General features: G+C 41.7%; 1 protein-coding gene across 4 annotated transcripts in view; it reads left to right on the forward strand.

Annotated features, from left to right (window-relative positions):
• Positions 1-17,212, forward strand: part of BACH2 (BTB domain and CNC homolog 2) — a 338,018-nt gene that overhangs the window by 260,327 nt on the left and 60,479 nt on the right. For all 4 annotated transcript variants that reach the window (XM_045572691.1, XM_036414119.2, XM_045572690.1 and 1 more), the window contains one exon: positions 185-439. In XM_045572691.1, the coding sequence (XP_045428647.1) occupies positions 197-439 (243 nt within the window). In that variant the 5' untranslated portion in view covers positions 185-196. The remainder of the gene's footprint in view (positions 1-184; positions 440-17,212) is intronic.

Below are 17,212 nucleotides of genomic sequence, written 5' to 3' on the forward strand. Positions count from 1 at the left end.
AGTCAGCCATAAAATCCGACTCTCCGGTATGTTTTCTGAGCTCATTGTGCTGAGCATGAAAAGGCTAATGAGCAATTGCCCCTTTCAGCCTGGCTCATGGCCATGAGACTCAGGAACCATGAAGTTCTTTCTCACCTTCTCTCTGTGACTCAGATAGAAGTGACCCGGCCTCTCTTTCTTTCAGGGTCTGAACGGCATGTCTGTGGATGAGAAGCCTGACTCCCCCATGTATGTGTATGAGTCCACAGTCCACTGCACCAACATCCTCCTGGGCCTCAATGACCAGCGGAAGAAGGATATTCTCTGTGACGTGACTCTGATCGTGGAGAGGAAGGAGTTCCGGGCCCACCGGGCTGTGCTGGCTGCATGCAGTGAATACTTCTGGCAGGCGCTGGTCGGACAGACGAAAAATGACTTGGTGGTCAGCTTGCCGGAGGAGGTACAGTAGTTTGGCTTGATTGTGTGTGTTGCTAACGGAGACATATTGGCTTGTAGACAGTTGGCTGGATGGGAGCTAGAAGGTGGAACCTGGGCCATATCCCCACTCGGGGGCTGATGTCCAAGTCACCTACATGTTAGGTTTATGTCATAGCCAGTTTCTGTTTGATGCATTTGTAAAGTCTCAGAGGCACGAATCTGAACAGAGCATCTTTCTTAAAGGGAACTGAACCCCACATGTGGCTCACAGCCACTACATTTTTGGTTCACTTACTCTTCAGGTTTTAGTAGTTCACAGCCAAAGATTGGTACAGTCCTAGATGTGGGATCTGAATCACTGGGACTGTTGCTATGATTTCTCTGTTTCAAATGATTTAAGGAGCACTTGAGTTCCCCTGAGAGTTAAAGAACGAGAGTATTCACAGCACTGTGCTTGCTTGGGGAAAAAGTAAAAAGCAAGCTGTAATTTTGACAGTTAATATAGTAAGATTCTAAGAAGCGTAAACTTGTTTTTCTCACCATTGTTGAAAATACCCTACTGAGGTTTCTTAATTACTTCAGTAAATTGAGTCATTTTTGTCTATTGAGGACACTAGTGGCTGAACCTGGTCCGTCCAGAGATGACATGCAATTGGATGGTTTGAGCTGCAGGAATTCAGATGATGGGCTTCACAATAATGACAAACCGCTAAATTGGCCACACTTTGAACTGTGCATACATTGTCTCTTCTTCCATCATCCTGGTTCCCCTTCATTTCCATGGGACCAAGGATAACACTGAGCAGCCTTAGTCTTTGTGTTCAGGGCCAGAATCACTCCCTGTGCACCAGCACAGTGCACACCACCACGGCCACCACCACTGCACAGCTCCCGGGGGTGAAGCTCACGTCCATAGTTTACCCCAGAGTTGAGCAGTGACCCACTGAGCAGCTCTTCACAGCAACCCAGGAGAAACCAAAACTCCACCACCATGATGTGGAGTTCTGATGAGGACCGCCAGCATTAAGACCCAGGGTCACAGACCCCAGTGCCTCCAGAGGCCTGGCAGATCATACAAATGAGTAAAGAGGCTATGTATAAGACAATAGGAAGTCGTGGGGCAAGAAAGTCATCTAAATTCAACATAAAAAAAAACAAATAGCCAGACAAGTAAGACATGGGGGTCGGAGAGGGTCAGAGAAGATCAGCAAACCCAGTCCCCTGTTAAGCAACATCTGCCATGACTCCTGCTGAACGGGAGAGTGGCCATCTGATAAAGTGAGACTTCACAAGAAGTCTCCTTACTCCTCCTCACAGCACTTACAAATAGGTAACTAGAATGGTCCCAATACTAGAAGCCAAAGGACAAATCAGTTGAAGGTGATGAAAATGCATTTGCAGATGGCCCAGCTGGTGGTTGAGTGTCAGCCTATGAACCGGGAGGTCACAGTTCAATTCCTGGTCAGGGCCTATGCCTGGTTGCTGGCTTGATCCCCAGTGTGGAGGGCATGCAGGCAGCAGCCAATCTATGATTCTCTCTCATCATTGATGTTTCTATCTCTATCTCCCTCTCCCTTCCTCTCTGAAATCAATTGATATATACATAAATGAAAATCATGTTTTATGTAATCAGCCTCTCTTCACTGTCTGCTGGCCATTTTGAGACTCCCTAGACCTTGTGCCGGAAGCCCTGCCTGCCTGGTTACCTCTGGGAGTCTGATCTAGGCACTAAACCTCTGTGAGCCCCAGTTCTTATCTGTAAAAGCCCCTAAAATTCTGATGTCTTTGAATTATTTATCATAATACGATGCCAAGTCAGTGAAGTTTAAAGGAAACCGAGATATGAATGCACACAGCCATAACCTGAAAGTTTCTTTTTAGATCAAAGCCCTGGCAGTATCTTATTTCCTTGGCATGGGGCACTCTTTAAAGTAAGAGGCACCAGTGTAGTCATCACACAAAAACCTGCTATTTGACCTTCATTATTGATTGTGTTCCAGTTAAGGGGGAATATGCGATGTGTTGATTTTCCTTTTTCCTAGCCATGTCCCTATATTGTCTGCATTTCCAAACTATGAAAGCATTCTGGTTGCTCAAGTACCTGAAACCTTCAGACATAACTAGATACTTATTTCTTCCTGTGAAACACGAATTCCTATTGTCCATAACCCAGCTCGGCATTTTCCTGATGCCTGTCATTGTTTCTGAAGCCTCCTTCCAGGAGCCCTGTCCCCCTGCTCAGAGCACCCCTTGTGGCCCCCAGCGGTGGGCTTTGTTTTCTTCTCCTTGCTGTGTACACACTGAAATGTCCTTGCAGGCTCTGTGGTCACTGTACCTCCTAGCTCAGTGAATGACTTCATAGAATTTGAATTAAGTGGTGAACAGCAAAAAATCCCAAACACAACCTTGGAAAGTAGCTGCCTGGAACTAACTGGCATTTGGTTCATATGGTGTAAGGAAAAGCATTTGATTAGCCCCTTGGAAATCTTTGAACCTCATCATTCTCTCAATGAATTCAAATCCGAGTCTGGCCCTGTCCCAGCCATGTTCACACACGGCCCACCTCTACACTCCCTGGCCCGACAATCATTGTGTTTCCCAGGGGCCAGGAGGACTAAGTCTGAGAGCTCCTCCTTGGACTAAGAAACTTCCAGATACAGACGACCACCACTCCTGCTCAGTCAGTTTAGGCCAAACCCAGCTCTGCTTCCAGCTGCTGTCCAATCGTACATTTCTATCCCCAAATCCTGAGTATTGATGGGCAAATTACCAGCAAATCAGAGCCACAAGGCTGGTGTAGCCTCTTAACTGGAAGGGGGAGAGACAAAAATAGAGACCTCCTTCCAGAAGCCCAGAAGTAATTGAACTATCTTGCTTTCTTCCCCCTAAAATGGAGTGGCAGATAGTCCCTAGAAGTTATATGAGTTGAGTGTTGGCTCCCCACTGAAAAACACCCAGGAATGTGTGGCAGCCAGCAGTGGAAGAGGAGACATTGTACTTAGTACTTTCGTTAAATAATGAAACAGATAATTTAATTTATAATTAGTAAGTATATTTTATGCTAAGAGATGAAGAGAAAGTGGTTGCTGTGCCAAGCATTGCAAGGCCATTATCCCACTGCTCATTAGTATTAACGTTGGCTCAACAAGCACCTCCTTAGCTATAGTCACTAAAACCGTTTTGGGCTGGATGCCGACCATGTTGGAAGTGCATCACAATCATGAAGCTCATTCTTACAGTGTGTCAAGTGGAGAGGGCAGGAATGGGGTGTGCTTCCTTAGAAGACTGGAGCCCACAATGGGTTTGCCATTCCACCCTATTCATATGAGGCTGCTTGGCTCTCTTCCAAAATACTAGGGGAAGAGCAGCTGTTAAGAGGTTTTTGCCAAGGTCTAATATCAAAGAATCAAAAGATAACAAGTGCTGACGAGGATGTGGAGAAAAGGGAACCCTTGTGCACTGTTGGTGGGAATCTAAATTAATACAGCCACTGTGGAAAACAGTATGGAGGTTCTTAAAAAAAATTAAAAATAGAACTACCATGTGACCCAGCAAGCCCAGTTCTGGGTATAAATCCAAAGAAATAAAATCACTATTTTGAAGAGATATCTGTACTCCTGTGTTCATTGTAGCATTATTCACAATAGCCAAGATTTGGAAACAACCTAAATGTTTATTGACTTTGACTGGATAGAGAAAATGTCACATACATACATACATATATATACACACTGACATATATATACATACATACATACATACAATGGAATATTATTCATTCATTAAAAAAAAGGAAGAAATCCTACTATTTGCAGCAGCATGTGTAAACCTGGAGGACATTATGCTAACTCAGTGGTCAGCAAACTGTGGCTCGAGAGCCGCATGCAGCTCATGAGCCGTGGTTTGTCACTCTGTTGACTAATGAGTTTGCCGATCACTGGTAGATTAAATGTTACCATGTAGTTGGAAGCTGTGAGGATTAGGCAGTTGTGGCATATTGTGTGCAAAGAGATAAAGGGTAGTATAGGACAGTGGTCGGCAAACTCATTAGTCAACAGAGCCACAGTTTGCCAACCACTGTGCTAAGTGAAAAAAAAAAAAAGCCAGACCATAGAGAGACAAATATTGTATCATCTCTTGTAGCAATGTGAGATCATGTATGTAGCATCTAAAAAAAAGTAAACTCATCTAAACAGAGAGAGTGCATTGGTTGGGTACCACAGGATTGGGGGTGGGGGGAGGAGAGGCAAAAGGGGCAATAACTCTCAGTTATAAGATGAATAAGTCCTGGAAGCCCAATGTACATCATGATGACTGTAGTTAATAGTGTGTTTACATACTTGAAATTTGCTAAGAGAATAGGTCTCAATTGTTCTCACCACACACACAAATAACTATGGGAGGTGATCGATATGTTAATTAGTTTGATCCTGGTAATCATTTCATAGTTTCTACATATATCAAAATATCACTGTATACCTTAAAATATACACAATTTTTATTTGTAAAAAATAAATATTAAAAACTAGAGGGAAAAGAGGTTATTGCCAAGGCTCCACCACCTTTCTTTTAGCTTTTTCCCATGTCCTTTCACCCTCTGGAGAAGGGGAAGGGTTCTTGCAGAGAGTAGCTACAGATTAGGGGTAAGTATGGCCCCTTCAGGTGGACCTTATGCTTTCTTAGGTATAAATGTATTTCAGACTTCTGCTCACTCACTCTCTTACCTTGTCTTTTGTTCTCTCTCTCTCTCTCTCTCTCTCTCTCTCTCTCTCTCTCTCTCTCTCTCTCTCAACATTTTAGGGCAGATCTTGTTTTTTTTCAGTGCTAAGCAAAAAGGACAACTGACCAAAAAGGATTCTGAAGAAAAGGCATTTGTTGTTAAGCCTCAACCACAGGGTGCAATAAAGAACATTCCTGTGGTAGCACTGCCAAGCATAGAGGAAATTATGGCATCTTCTTGTCTGAAAGTTTTCAGAGGATATGAAAGCTGTTAATGTCTCCGGGATGGCTTAGGTCCAGACCTTTAAAGAAGTAGTAAGACAGGCATGATTGTCTTTGAACAGTCTTTTCAGTATGCAATACTATTTAACGCTGCAGTACAGGATGCCAACAGCATTCTGAGCCTAGGTTTAACTATGGGAGGTGAGATTTGGTGAAAACAATGGGTGAGGTCTTTGGGAAGTGGCATAACCAAGATAGGAAGAACAAAACACTCACTTACCCCAGCATACAGTCAGCCCTTTGCCCTCACCCCTTCACCACCTACACAAAACTCTTAACAGGCAAATTTTGAGATCTAAGGAGCATCAGTAGTGACTCGGGAAAGCAAGAGTCTGGACCTTGACACTAAATGTATGTAAGTTCTTGAGCAAGCCAGTCAACCTCTTTGGGCTTGTTTCCTCACTCATTTATTCATTCATTCAGCAAATATTTATCAAGGCCTACTATACAACAGGCATTGTTCTAGATGCTGAGTGAACCTAGTAAACAACAGAGAGCTTACTTTCAAGTGGAGAAACAGAAAACAAACAAATATAATATGTACTTTATTGGATGCCATCAAGGAAAATAAAACAGAGAAGGAGGTTAAGGAACACCAGGGTACAGGTATTGCCACTTTAGGCATGGTGGTCAAGAAAGGACCAATTGGGGGATGACTTTTAAATAAAGGCCTAGAGGAGGTGAAGAAGCTAAGCTCTGCTGGTATTTGGGGAAAGAGTAGTCCAAGCAGAAGGGATAGCAAGGGAAAGGCCCCGAGGCTGGCATGTTTGACACACAGGAGCTGAGTGAGCAACGAAATGGGAGGAAGCACCTGAGAGGTAACAGGGCCAGGCTGTGAACCTGTTGGACACATTACCTTTTCTTGGAATGAGCTGGGAGGCCATTGGAGAGTTTCATAGGAAAATATCATTTTGACTTCTGAGTGAAAATTGATGGAAAGAAGGCAAAGGCAGAAATAGGCATGGCATGATGGCCTAGATCAGGATGATAGCAATCAGATCAGTGTCAGATTCTGGTGACATTTTGGAGGTAAAGCTTATGGGATCTTCTCTTGGTTGGACAGAGGATGAAAGAGAAAGAGAGGAGGTGGGATATCTTCAAGGTTTGGGGCCTGAGCTGTTGGAAGAATGAAGTTGCCATTCATTAAGATTGGTGAAGACTGGGAGAAGTAGGTTTGAGGAGGGGGTTGGAATTATGAATTCTGGTTTGTACATATTAAGTTTGAGGTGTCTGTTAAATCTAAATAGAGAGATCTAGTACACAGGAGGATACATGGCAGGCATCCATGAGAGAAATCTATCCAAGAGGTAGAATTTTTAATATCAGAGTTTTGGGGATATTGAAAACCACAAGACAGGACTCAATCACCAAGGGAATAATTGTAGATAGGTTGGGGGCGGGAAAGGGAGGAAGGTTCCAGGATTGAGCCTTGGGCTTTCCAATATTCCAGTATTAGGAAGTCAGGGAGAGCCCAGTCAGTGTCACTCAGTGGTTGAGCATTGACCCATGAACTGGGAGGTCACAGTTTGATTCCTGGTCAAGGCACAAGCCCAGGTTCTGGGCTCGGATCCCAGTAGGGGGCATGCAGGAGGCAACTGATCCGTGATTCTCTCTTACCATTGATATTGATGTTTCTCTCTGTCTCTCTCTCTGTCTCTCTCTCTCTCTCTCTCTCTCTCTCTCTCTCTCTCTCTCTCTCTCTCTCCTCCCCCCTTTCTTCTCTGAAGTTAATAAAAAAAAAAAAAAAAAAGTCAGGGAGATAAAATGGAACCAGCAGAGTAGACCAAGAGTGCTGGAAGCCAGGAAAGGTATTTCAAGGAGGGAGAGCAATCAACCATGTCAAATGATGCTGTTAATCAATTAAGACAAAAGCTGAGCATTGACTATCCAGCAATTTGGAAGCCATTTGTGATTTCATTGAGTACTACTGGGGAAGCAAGTCTAGGACAAAGACTAATTCAATTGTATTCAAGAAAGAATGGGAAGAGTAGAATTTGAAAATGCTAATGTAAGCTACATTTTTTAGGTCTTTGTTTGTTGACACTATTATAGATGATCCCCATTCTCCCCCCCCTCCCCACTTTGCCCACCTCCTCCAAACCCCTGTGTCTCTCCCTCCCCTTGTCTTCACTTCACTGTTGTCTGTGTCCATGGGCTATGCATATACTAGTATGTCCTTTGGCTAATCTTTTCACCTTCTTTTATCCTGTCCTCTCCACTTCCCTGACATCTGAAATCTGTCCATCTGTGCCAGGTATCCATCCCTCTGGATTTGTTTTGTTCATCAGTTTATTTTGTTCATTAGATTCCACATATAAGTGAGATTATATGGTATTTCTCTGACTGGCTTATTTCATTTAACATAATAATCTCTAGGTCCATCCATGCTATTGTTAAGGGTAAGAGATCCTTCTTTTTCACAGCTGCATAGTAGTCCATTGTGTAAATGTACCAAAGATTTTTTACCCACTCAACTACTGATGGGCACTTGGGCTGTTTCCAGATCTTAGCTATTGTAAGTAATACTGCTATGAACATGGAGATGCATAGTCCTTCTGATTGGTGTTGTTGGATTCTTGGGATTTAGTCTCAGAAGTGGGATAGCTGGGTCAAAAGGCAGCTCCATTTTTAATTTTTTGAGGCAACTCCATACTGTTTTCCAGAATGGCTGCACCAGTCTGAATTCCCACCAACAGGGCATCATCAGGGTACCCTTTTCTCCACATCCTCACCAGCACTTGATGGTTGTTATTTATTGATTCATTCTGACAGGTGTGAGGTGATATCTCATTGGGTTTTAATTTGCATCTCTCTGATGATCAGTAATGTTGAGCATTTTTTCATATATATATATGTCTGCCTTTTAAGTGAAAGGGAGCAGCATAGTTCAATAACTGGAGGAAAATGGTCTCAAAAGAGGTTTCCTTTGTTTGTTTTTGTTTGGTTGGGTGTTTTGTTTTATCTTGTTTTGTTTTGTCTTGTTTTGTTTTGTGTTAAGTACAAAGAAATTTCAGCATGTTTTCACTCTGTGGTAAAGATTATCAGTATTCACCCATTTCCAATCTTCTTCACTCCTGAACTCACAGGAAGAGCAAATTTGCAGTCAGGTATGTTATGTGACTAGAACTAGCTAATGAAATGTGAATAGAAGTCATGTTTCAATTCTAGTATGAGGCAGTTAAAAGTAGGTATGAGTTATTTATGTTCTTTTCTGTTCATGTAACTGGTATAAAAAAAATAAAACAAAACAAAAAAAACCTCTAAGGTGGAGCTACTAATTTATAATTAGTAAGTGTATTTTGTGCTAAGAGGTGAAGATAAAGTAGTTGATGTGCCAAATTCAGGCAGCCCAGATCCCCGAGTCACTTTTTGAGGAGAGCCATCTGACTCAAATCAGATCTGACATGAATGAGAAATAAATTTTATGTTAAGCCATTAAGATTTGGTGTTTGTCAGTCACCACAGCAGAGCCTAGCCCATGCTGACTAATACTTGAGTTGATGGGAAAGTTCCAAAAGAGAGAGAAAACTTGCTGATACAGGAGACTGAAAGTCATTTACCAAATGAATGCCCTTGAGAGGACAGGATCTATTGACCAAGGGTCAGACTCAACTTAGCAAAGGTACGTCTCTATCTGAAAATGATGGACTCTGGCTGAATGAACTCTGAAGTCCTATCCTGTGTTATGTATAAACTAGAGGCCCGGTGCATGAAATTGTGCACTGGGGGGGATGTCCCTCAGCCTGGCCGGCAATGACACCAGCAACCCTCACACCAGTCTCTGGCCAAAGGCCCCTCCCCTCCCTCTGCACAGCCGAAGAGTGAATGCTGGACTAGTGTTGCCAGGGTGATACTACCAGAGTCCCGCCCCAGCAGCTATGGCTGCCTCCAACTTTGTCATGTAGTGATGGTTAATTTGCATATTGCTCTTTTATTAGATAGGATTTGTGAACCTGGGAACTTTTCTATATCCCTGCTGGAGGGAGAAAAGAAATTCTGCTGAACAAAAAGAGAGGAGAGATGTTGGGTTGAGAAGGAGGGAAGAAAGACCGTGGAGACTGGTCAGAAAAGAAGAGAACCAAACAACTTCAGAAGAGCAGAGAACTCGTGTCTCTTACCTTTGTGAATATTCCCTGACTTTTCAGAAATGGTCTTATAAAGAGTTCACAGGAGATGACAGTGAAAGAACTGTAGAACCACTATTGGATGACCTAGAACCTAGGCAGATTGCAAAAAATGCAGATCATTGCTCTGTAACCATTTCAGAAGGTTTTAGGATTTTGGACACAGTATCTTACATTTAATGACCTCAATTTCAATAGGAGTGTGCAGGGAGTAACAATACCAGTTACTAGCTTGGCATGCAGAGCTGCTGTTCGGATTAATGAAATGGGATATGTTGAACTTCTTGAAAGGATGGTGCTATATAAACAGTAGTTGTTGTTATTCCCATGAAAGGAAAGCACAGTCTTGTCTGATGAAATGACTCTTACCTCAGAATGCTCATTAGAAGCTATGGTGCAATTTTCCAAGTTGCATTAGTGAGACTTGGCAGCAGATGAAAAAAAAAAAAAAAAGCAAATAAATAATAAGTCAAAATATTCCAGGTAACTACTTGCTGGCAAGTAAGAAATTTTCAAGTCCTAGAATCGTGCTGATAATTCTGAAATGCCTAAAGGCAGAAGTTATTTATAGTAACGCAAAGGTGACTTCCAGCCCTGAAATCCGGGCCCCAGTCTCACACGGGGGCGCAATAAAGCAGAGCCGTGAAGAGAGGAGCTAACACTGTTGCGATTCCACCTCTGAAGGCTGCTCCGCGGTGCTGATACAGAGGGAGGAAAATCTGGTGTGAAAATAGTCACAGCAATAGCTAATTTTAAAACTGAAATGCATAAGCTGTTTCCAAACCTCTTACAGTGTTTAAATCCTGAGGCCAATAAATCCTATTTCAAGAAACTTATGTAGAAATGTTCCTATTTGGGCAAAGTAGAAGTTGAATAGACAAAAACTAAGACATATCTAAAAATTATTTTTAAGTGACCTGATTTCAAAGCCATGTTTAAGGATTCTTTCACTCTAACTGTTTATCCCTGTATAATAAAAGATGGCCACAGTAACCAACATTTTAAGTGGTTCTGTAACAAAGCCTCTGACAGTCCATTTGTTTGCATTAAACTTTAGTTACCACTATATCTATTCATTCTAAAACCTCTTCTCTGCGTATGAATTAAATGTCCCTTACATTTTTCCTTTCCCCTATTATGTAGTCTCCTAACGATTTCAATTAAAATTAATAATAACCTTAAAGACAAAGTTCAGAGCTGTGAAGTTCCTCACTTGATCAGTAATCATAACTATTATTTTGTCATATTTAATCATAGAACCTAGGCCTTTAACAGGATACTTAATTAAACTTTCAATTCATGATAAGAAGTTAAATAGCACTTGGGAAGGTTTTTAAAATTATTTCCACTTCCCATCCAGATTACAAAAAAAAAAAAAAAAAAAAAAAAAAAAAAAAGGTGTGATAGAGAGACAGGATGGCTGTCAGCCAAGGGTATTGTAGGTCATGCCAACATGAGCTGGCAGCAAGCCATTGTCCAATTAGTATGGCTTCATCGTTGCAGAGTAATCACTCTTGAGTAGATGGTTGAGTCACTTGTGATGTAGTGGTACTTCACTTGAGCCAGTACTTCTTAGAATAGCTTTCTTGTTCACTGTTATTACCTGCCCTACTTTGCCAATAAAAGTGCAGGACCATTTAGGCTGAAAGCCGAACGGAAGAGAAACATCGATTATGTATCTCATTTCTCTTTGCTTCCTGAAAACTGACATTGTAATTAAACAGTGAAAGCATGGTGTGTTTTTTAAATGAGTTACAAGAAAATACAGTTTCCACACCAAAATACTTCGAACTGGAATCCAAGAGCCGGTTTTTATTCTGTCTTTTCTTTGGCAGCTTTAACACTTGGCACAAATTTGAGGATATCAGTAAAGTTACCTAATAATCTTAATGGATTTACATTCCATTAAAAACTTGGAATGTTACCAAACTGCTTCAGGTTTCAGCTCTATTGTTGGGGGTGTCCATGACATTTCTTGTGGATGTGCAGTTCTACAAGCAGGCAGCTTTTGAAAGAGGCCGTTCTTAGGGGTGAGAGCACCTGGAATCTTGGTTGGACAAGCTGTAAACCAGGAAATTGATTCAGGAATTTCTTAATAAAATGGATTCTATCCAGACATTGGAGTGGTACATACTTGTCAGTAGAAAAGGCTGTTCTTAGAAGCACAAAGAAAGTAAAATTAAACCATTGGCACTAATCAGTTAACAACCCTGTGTTTACATTTTGTTTGTTTTGGTTCTTAACCAAAGCACAAACTGGATAAAGGGTTGTTTTTACTTTCAGAAGTGGAGCAATTAAGTAATGGCACTTTTGGTTTCCTAATATTTCAGAAGTGTTCCCTTTTTCTATTAACTAGATGTATATCGTTAAATTTATCACTTTGCCAGAGACTCTAAAATACATTGACAGTCTTTCTAACTGACATTGACACCACCTCCAGACTAACCGATGATTCAGTGAGCTTTGCTGTTGAGATGGACTTCTGTGTGCAGCCTGGCAAAGAGGCCGTGTGTGAAAAAGTTAATGCATTCGGCACCCTGGGTGGGATGGAGCCAGGCCTCCAACGTGAGCACATTTTTTGACTGACTGGCAGCAAAGAGAAATACTGGCAGCTGTTTCCAAGCAAGTCAAAAGTTGGCCCGAGGGTGAGGGGGGAAAAATGCTGGTATTTAGCCAACAAAAGATTCCTGAGTTTAGAAGAAAATCAAAGGAAGGATACAGAAGGCCACATTTACAGGCCTCCAGCTTGTTGACTTAACAACTCTTTCATTTTATCTTCTGCTTTATAAAGGATAGTATTCAATGTCATTGCTACTCACTTTTTATCTGATTCCTTGTATCTGTCTTCATTTCTATTCTACTGATTTCTTTATTTTTTAATATATTTTTATTGATTTCAGAGAGGAAGGGAGAGTAAGAGAGATAAAGAAATATCAATGATGAGAGAGAATTATTGATTGGCTGCCTCCTGCACCCCCACACAGGATCGAGCCTGCAACCTGGGGATGTGCCCTAACCAGGAATGAAGCCCAAGATCCTTCAGTCCGCAGGTTGACGCTCTATCCACTGAGCCAAACCAGCTAGGGTGATTTCGTTATTTTTTTAAATTCCTTATATGCAGAACCAAGTGATGGATTATTTTTCTAAAAGTGTTATATAGATGATCTTTGGGGAGGTGGCACCAGCAACCAGCAGTGATTGGGGCAGCGCTGGGAGAGCAGTGGCTACACGTGTGCCGAGCCGTGCTGAGTGATGTGGTTTGGGGTGGAATTATGTGTTCAGGTCACTTCAAAGATCTGTCCAAAGAGGCGTTCTACAACCTTAGAACTTAGGTATTTTCTTGTTTCATTCGTTACAAAAAGAGAAGGGTGGGGGAAACGAGAAAGTTACTGAAAGTCCAGGAAAATGTCTGCTAAAAAAGAGGACCTCAAGGGTCTTCCCCTGTAAAGATGGGCACTTTAGCACCAAGAGAGATATTTTCTTCCTCCCAGTGGACACCTTGGACCATGTGTGAATATTATTTCTGCCAAATGGAGCTGTGGAAGCCCATTTGATGCTTTACAGAAAGGAAGATGGAGAGATTAAAAATGTGGGACACCAAGGTTCAGGATAAAACTTTCATGGTTCGGGGAAATGAGCAGGATTCTAAGAGAATATCTGAAGCACAACTTTTGTAGATCTGGGGCTCTGGGGGTAAGGGGTAAGTTAAATTCATCAGATTTACGAGATGTTCATGTAGAGAAATGTGATGACCTTTCAAAGTTCTGTTGAACAAAGTTTCTCCATGCCTCCTGCTTAAGGCTTTATAGTGGGTGTTGACCAGGTGTTCTCATTCACTAACCGCAGAACTAGCGTCCCAGCTGCATGTGAGGGATTTCAGCTATATTAAAGGAAAATTTTATAGTAGTGTATGATACTAGACACTGGAGTAAGGTACAAAAAAATATAGAATTACCTTCAGAGGAGTTATGTTGTGTGCATGTGCTTAAAACTCAAAAGGTCAAGCAAAACAATAAAATCAAAAGGTCAAGGTGGCTTCAGTACAGCCCTTCATAGAGCCAGAGGAATGTAACACATGGCCCCTTCAGAGGTGACTTTTTTTTTTTCACCCAAGGACATTTTCCCAATGATTTTTAGGGAGTGGAAGAGAGAGGGAAAGGCAGAAACATCTATGTGAGAGAAATACATCTATTAGTTGCCTGCTGCATGAGCCCAGGCGGGGGAGGAGCCTGCGCCAAGGTATATACCCTTGACTAGAATCGAACCCAGGACCCCTTTGGTCCATAGGCCAACGCTCTATCCACCAAGCCAAACTGGCTAGGGCCAAAAGTGACTTCTTTGGGATATTAATTAAAAATATAAAGCAAGACCATTTCTTTCCAAGAGCTTACAATATAGCTGAAGAATCAAGACAAAATTATAGAAATCGAAGGTGAACAGTTCAAGAACACGTGTTGTAAATTACAAGATGTATTGGCTATTGTTTGTGCTGCAAAGGTTCAGATGGAGGCGTGAACAAGATTTCCTTTGCATCTCCTGCACAAAGGTTAGGCCACCTACATGTTAACTGATAAGACTGTCTCAGGGAACAAGTGGGGAGAGATCCTGCAGGGGAGGGCACTGGTGTGACAGAGGCCCCAAATGAAGCTCTCAAAGGGCATTGAGGAGCCCGCTTTGATTAGCAAAAATGGTAATTTGGGGAAATAATTCAAAATACAGTCAGATTACTTGGGTATTTTCTGTGAAAGAATGAAATTTAGACAGAAGAATTCATTCTTGATCAAGCCAACAGTAGGAATCCACTGAGACAGTGTGAAGTGTCATGCTGAGAGACAATTTAAGGAATATTTGGTAAGCAATGGAATGCTTGACAGATGGAACAACAAACCACTCCAGACAGAGGACACAGCCAGGAGACACACCCTGAGTCTAGCATGAGCCAGAAGAAGGTCTGGGCTTAGGTGACGACCTGTGAGAATGATGGTGCCTTTCAGAGATGCTGAAAATTGGGTATGAGAGCACACATGTGGGGAAATATGCCACCCGGCCTTGATCTGCATCTATAGTTCTTTCTATGTCCACTGAGAGTGCAGAACTGAAGAAACACACGTGAGGCACCACTAAGAATTCCTCTAAGGAAAGAGAAGAGAAAAGAAGGCAGGGCTGAGATCGAGCTCCAACACTTACACTGCCATTGCTGGTTCTTGTGTGAGGAACAGTGTACTCTGGACTGCTGGTTTTAAGTGTCTTCGTCTATTTGGGAAATACCCAATCTCCCACAGTCTATCAGACTGAGGATACACGGAGCTCTTAAATTACCTTTTAAAGGAGTATGCCTCCCAAGTGATACTGTGAGCACCAACCCTTACTTAGCACAGGTGCATACAAGAACCTGCAAGGAGAAGCCTAATTTCTAGAGGACAAAGCCTTTGCCTCAAGGTTATTTATAATCCACATATTTTGAAATGTCAGGAATAAATGTAGACAAAGATGATCACTTAGAGTTGAAACTATTACGATGTATGTTTGATGGGCATCAGTGGAGTAGCAAAGCAACACACAGAGACACAAAGTAACACCCCACACACACTGCCTTCACACTAACCCAGGTGGGTCAACTAGGTATTAGATATCTTCTCATGCAAATATTCATAAAGTGCACAAAATCCCCAATGATATATTCAGTGTAGTATAACTTGACGTTATAAAACCTTTTGATATAACTTCCAGTTAGAGGAAAATCAAGGATTAGAGAAACGAGCTTAACAACACCATTGAGGAAGCACCAGGACCAATCCACAGGGTGGGATGTTATCAGGCCAGAACAAATGGCCTGATTTCTTTAACAAGTCAGGGTCATATAAATGGGACTATGCTAAATTAAACAAGATTTAAGGGATTTAAAAACCAGATGCAGTGTATGGTCCTGGGGTGGTTACTGGTTTAAACAAACTAGTTATAAAGGGCTTTGGGGAAGGGGCTGAGGATTGGAGAAATTCAAATGGGTTTAGATGAAATTTTCCCGAGATGGAAAGATGGTTATGGAAAAGGCAAAGTGAGGAGTAGTATGCCCAATATGATCTCGGTTTGATTAAAAAATATAACTATGAGTGTGTGTGTGTGTGTGTGTGTGTGTGTGTAAGGAATCATAAGGACATGTCCTAAAGTGTGAACAATGGTGATCCATGAATTGTGGTACTGTGCATTTCCCAATTTCTTACAGCATATATTATTACATTTTTCTAATAATAAAAGGGTTGTTTGAACAGTTCAGTGGATAGAAGGGAAGGAAGAAAGGAAGACCAGGTGAAGTATGGAGCATAATACCCCAAAAATAAAACTCTACTCTATGGCTTTATGTGTGATTTCACAGGCCTCATCGGTTTTCTCCCTAAGAGCACCAGCACTACCCCATGTGTCCTGGTCCTTCTGCCCAGCTCAGGGCTCCCCGTCATCCTGTCTATGATACTGAATTTCTTAACTTGGGCTGAACCAATTTGTACTCACAGTCTCACTGGTTAAATGAAAATCAACCCAAAAAGCAATAAAGGGAATAGATTTCTTCTAGTGCTTTCTTATTAAAATACTCCATTGCCTTTCCATCTCTGGAAATTACTGGTGTTATTTTCAGCAAAAACAGTTCAGTTGTTTTCCAAGTGCCTGAGCCTATGCATCCCCAGACAGAGAAGGAATTCTTACCATCTAGTCAAATTCTGTGCGACTATGAAGGACGTAGGGGATGTGGGGCGTGTCGCTCTTTTCCTGCCACCCTGGTATATAAGTTCTTAAAGTACTGATGAACAGGAGAGTTCTCTCGTGGGTATTTTTAAACATGCATAAATATTTAAAAGGTATGCTTTAGGAAGTCACTCGATAAGCTTAGAATTGACTTCAGGCTCTAGTTGTGTTCAGGCTATATCTGAGTAGCTGCTTCTTTAAGGATGTGTCAGAATATTCAGTAACAAGGACATGTTTTTATATTAATGAGATGTATGATGACATTTTTAAAAAATAACAGTAAAAAAAAAGTCTGATTCCATTCTTAACTAAACTTTATTAAAAGATAACACCATCACCAGTAACTAATATAAAACATTGAATGTAAACTGTAATTGAAAAATAAAATTTAAAGTTCTTTAAAGAAAGCAAAGGGACACCATAAAGACACCCTTGCTCCTGGAAAGCCTGGGCCCCTGGGTGTCCCTACAACTCACACCACTCCTTCCTCTCCACGTTTCCCTGTATCAGAGGGCCACTGGGGGCCTTGCAGAAAGAGGCCGTTTAATATACGTGTCAGTTGACTCCCAAAGCCTGAAGGAGTCAACTGACACGTATGTGATTGAGATTTCAGGAAAATGAGTCAAAATAGAAATGATGCTCCAATGGATCTGCACCTGGGAGGCTCACACTGGAATTTAAACCAATTTAATGCAAACAGTTACCTATTCTGTGGTCAGCAGAATGCTGGTTCTTTCCTACTTCCCCCTCAGGAGCCTCCAGAAATGAGTGTGTGTGTGTGTGTGTGTGTGTGTGTGTGTGTGTGTGTGTGTGTGGTTTTCTAAGTGATTATATCTTAAATTGATGTTTATTTTGTTTGAATGGGAGACCTATAGCATTTAACTCCTCTGATACCCATGTATTAGTCTTCTCAAGGTGCCATAACAAAATAT

The sequence above is a fragment of the Pipistrellus kuhlii genome, unplaced genomic scaffold, assembly GCF_014108245.1.
Source record: "Pipistrellus kuhlii isolate mPipKuh1 unplaced genomic scaffold, mPipKuh1.p scaffold_m20_p_5, whole genome shotgun sequence".
In the NCBI taxonomy this organism is placed as follows: domain Eukaryota; kingdom Metazoa; phylum Chordata; class Mammalia; order Chiroptera; family Vespertilionidae; genus Pipistrellus; species Pipistrellus kuhlii.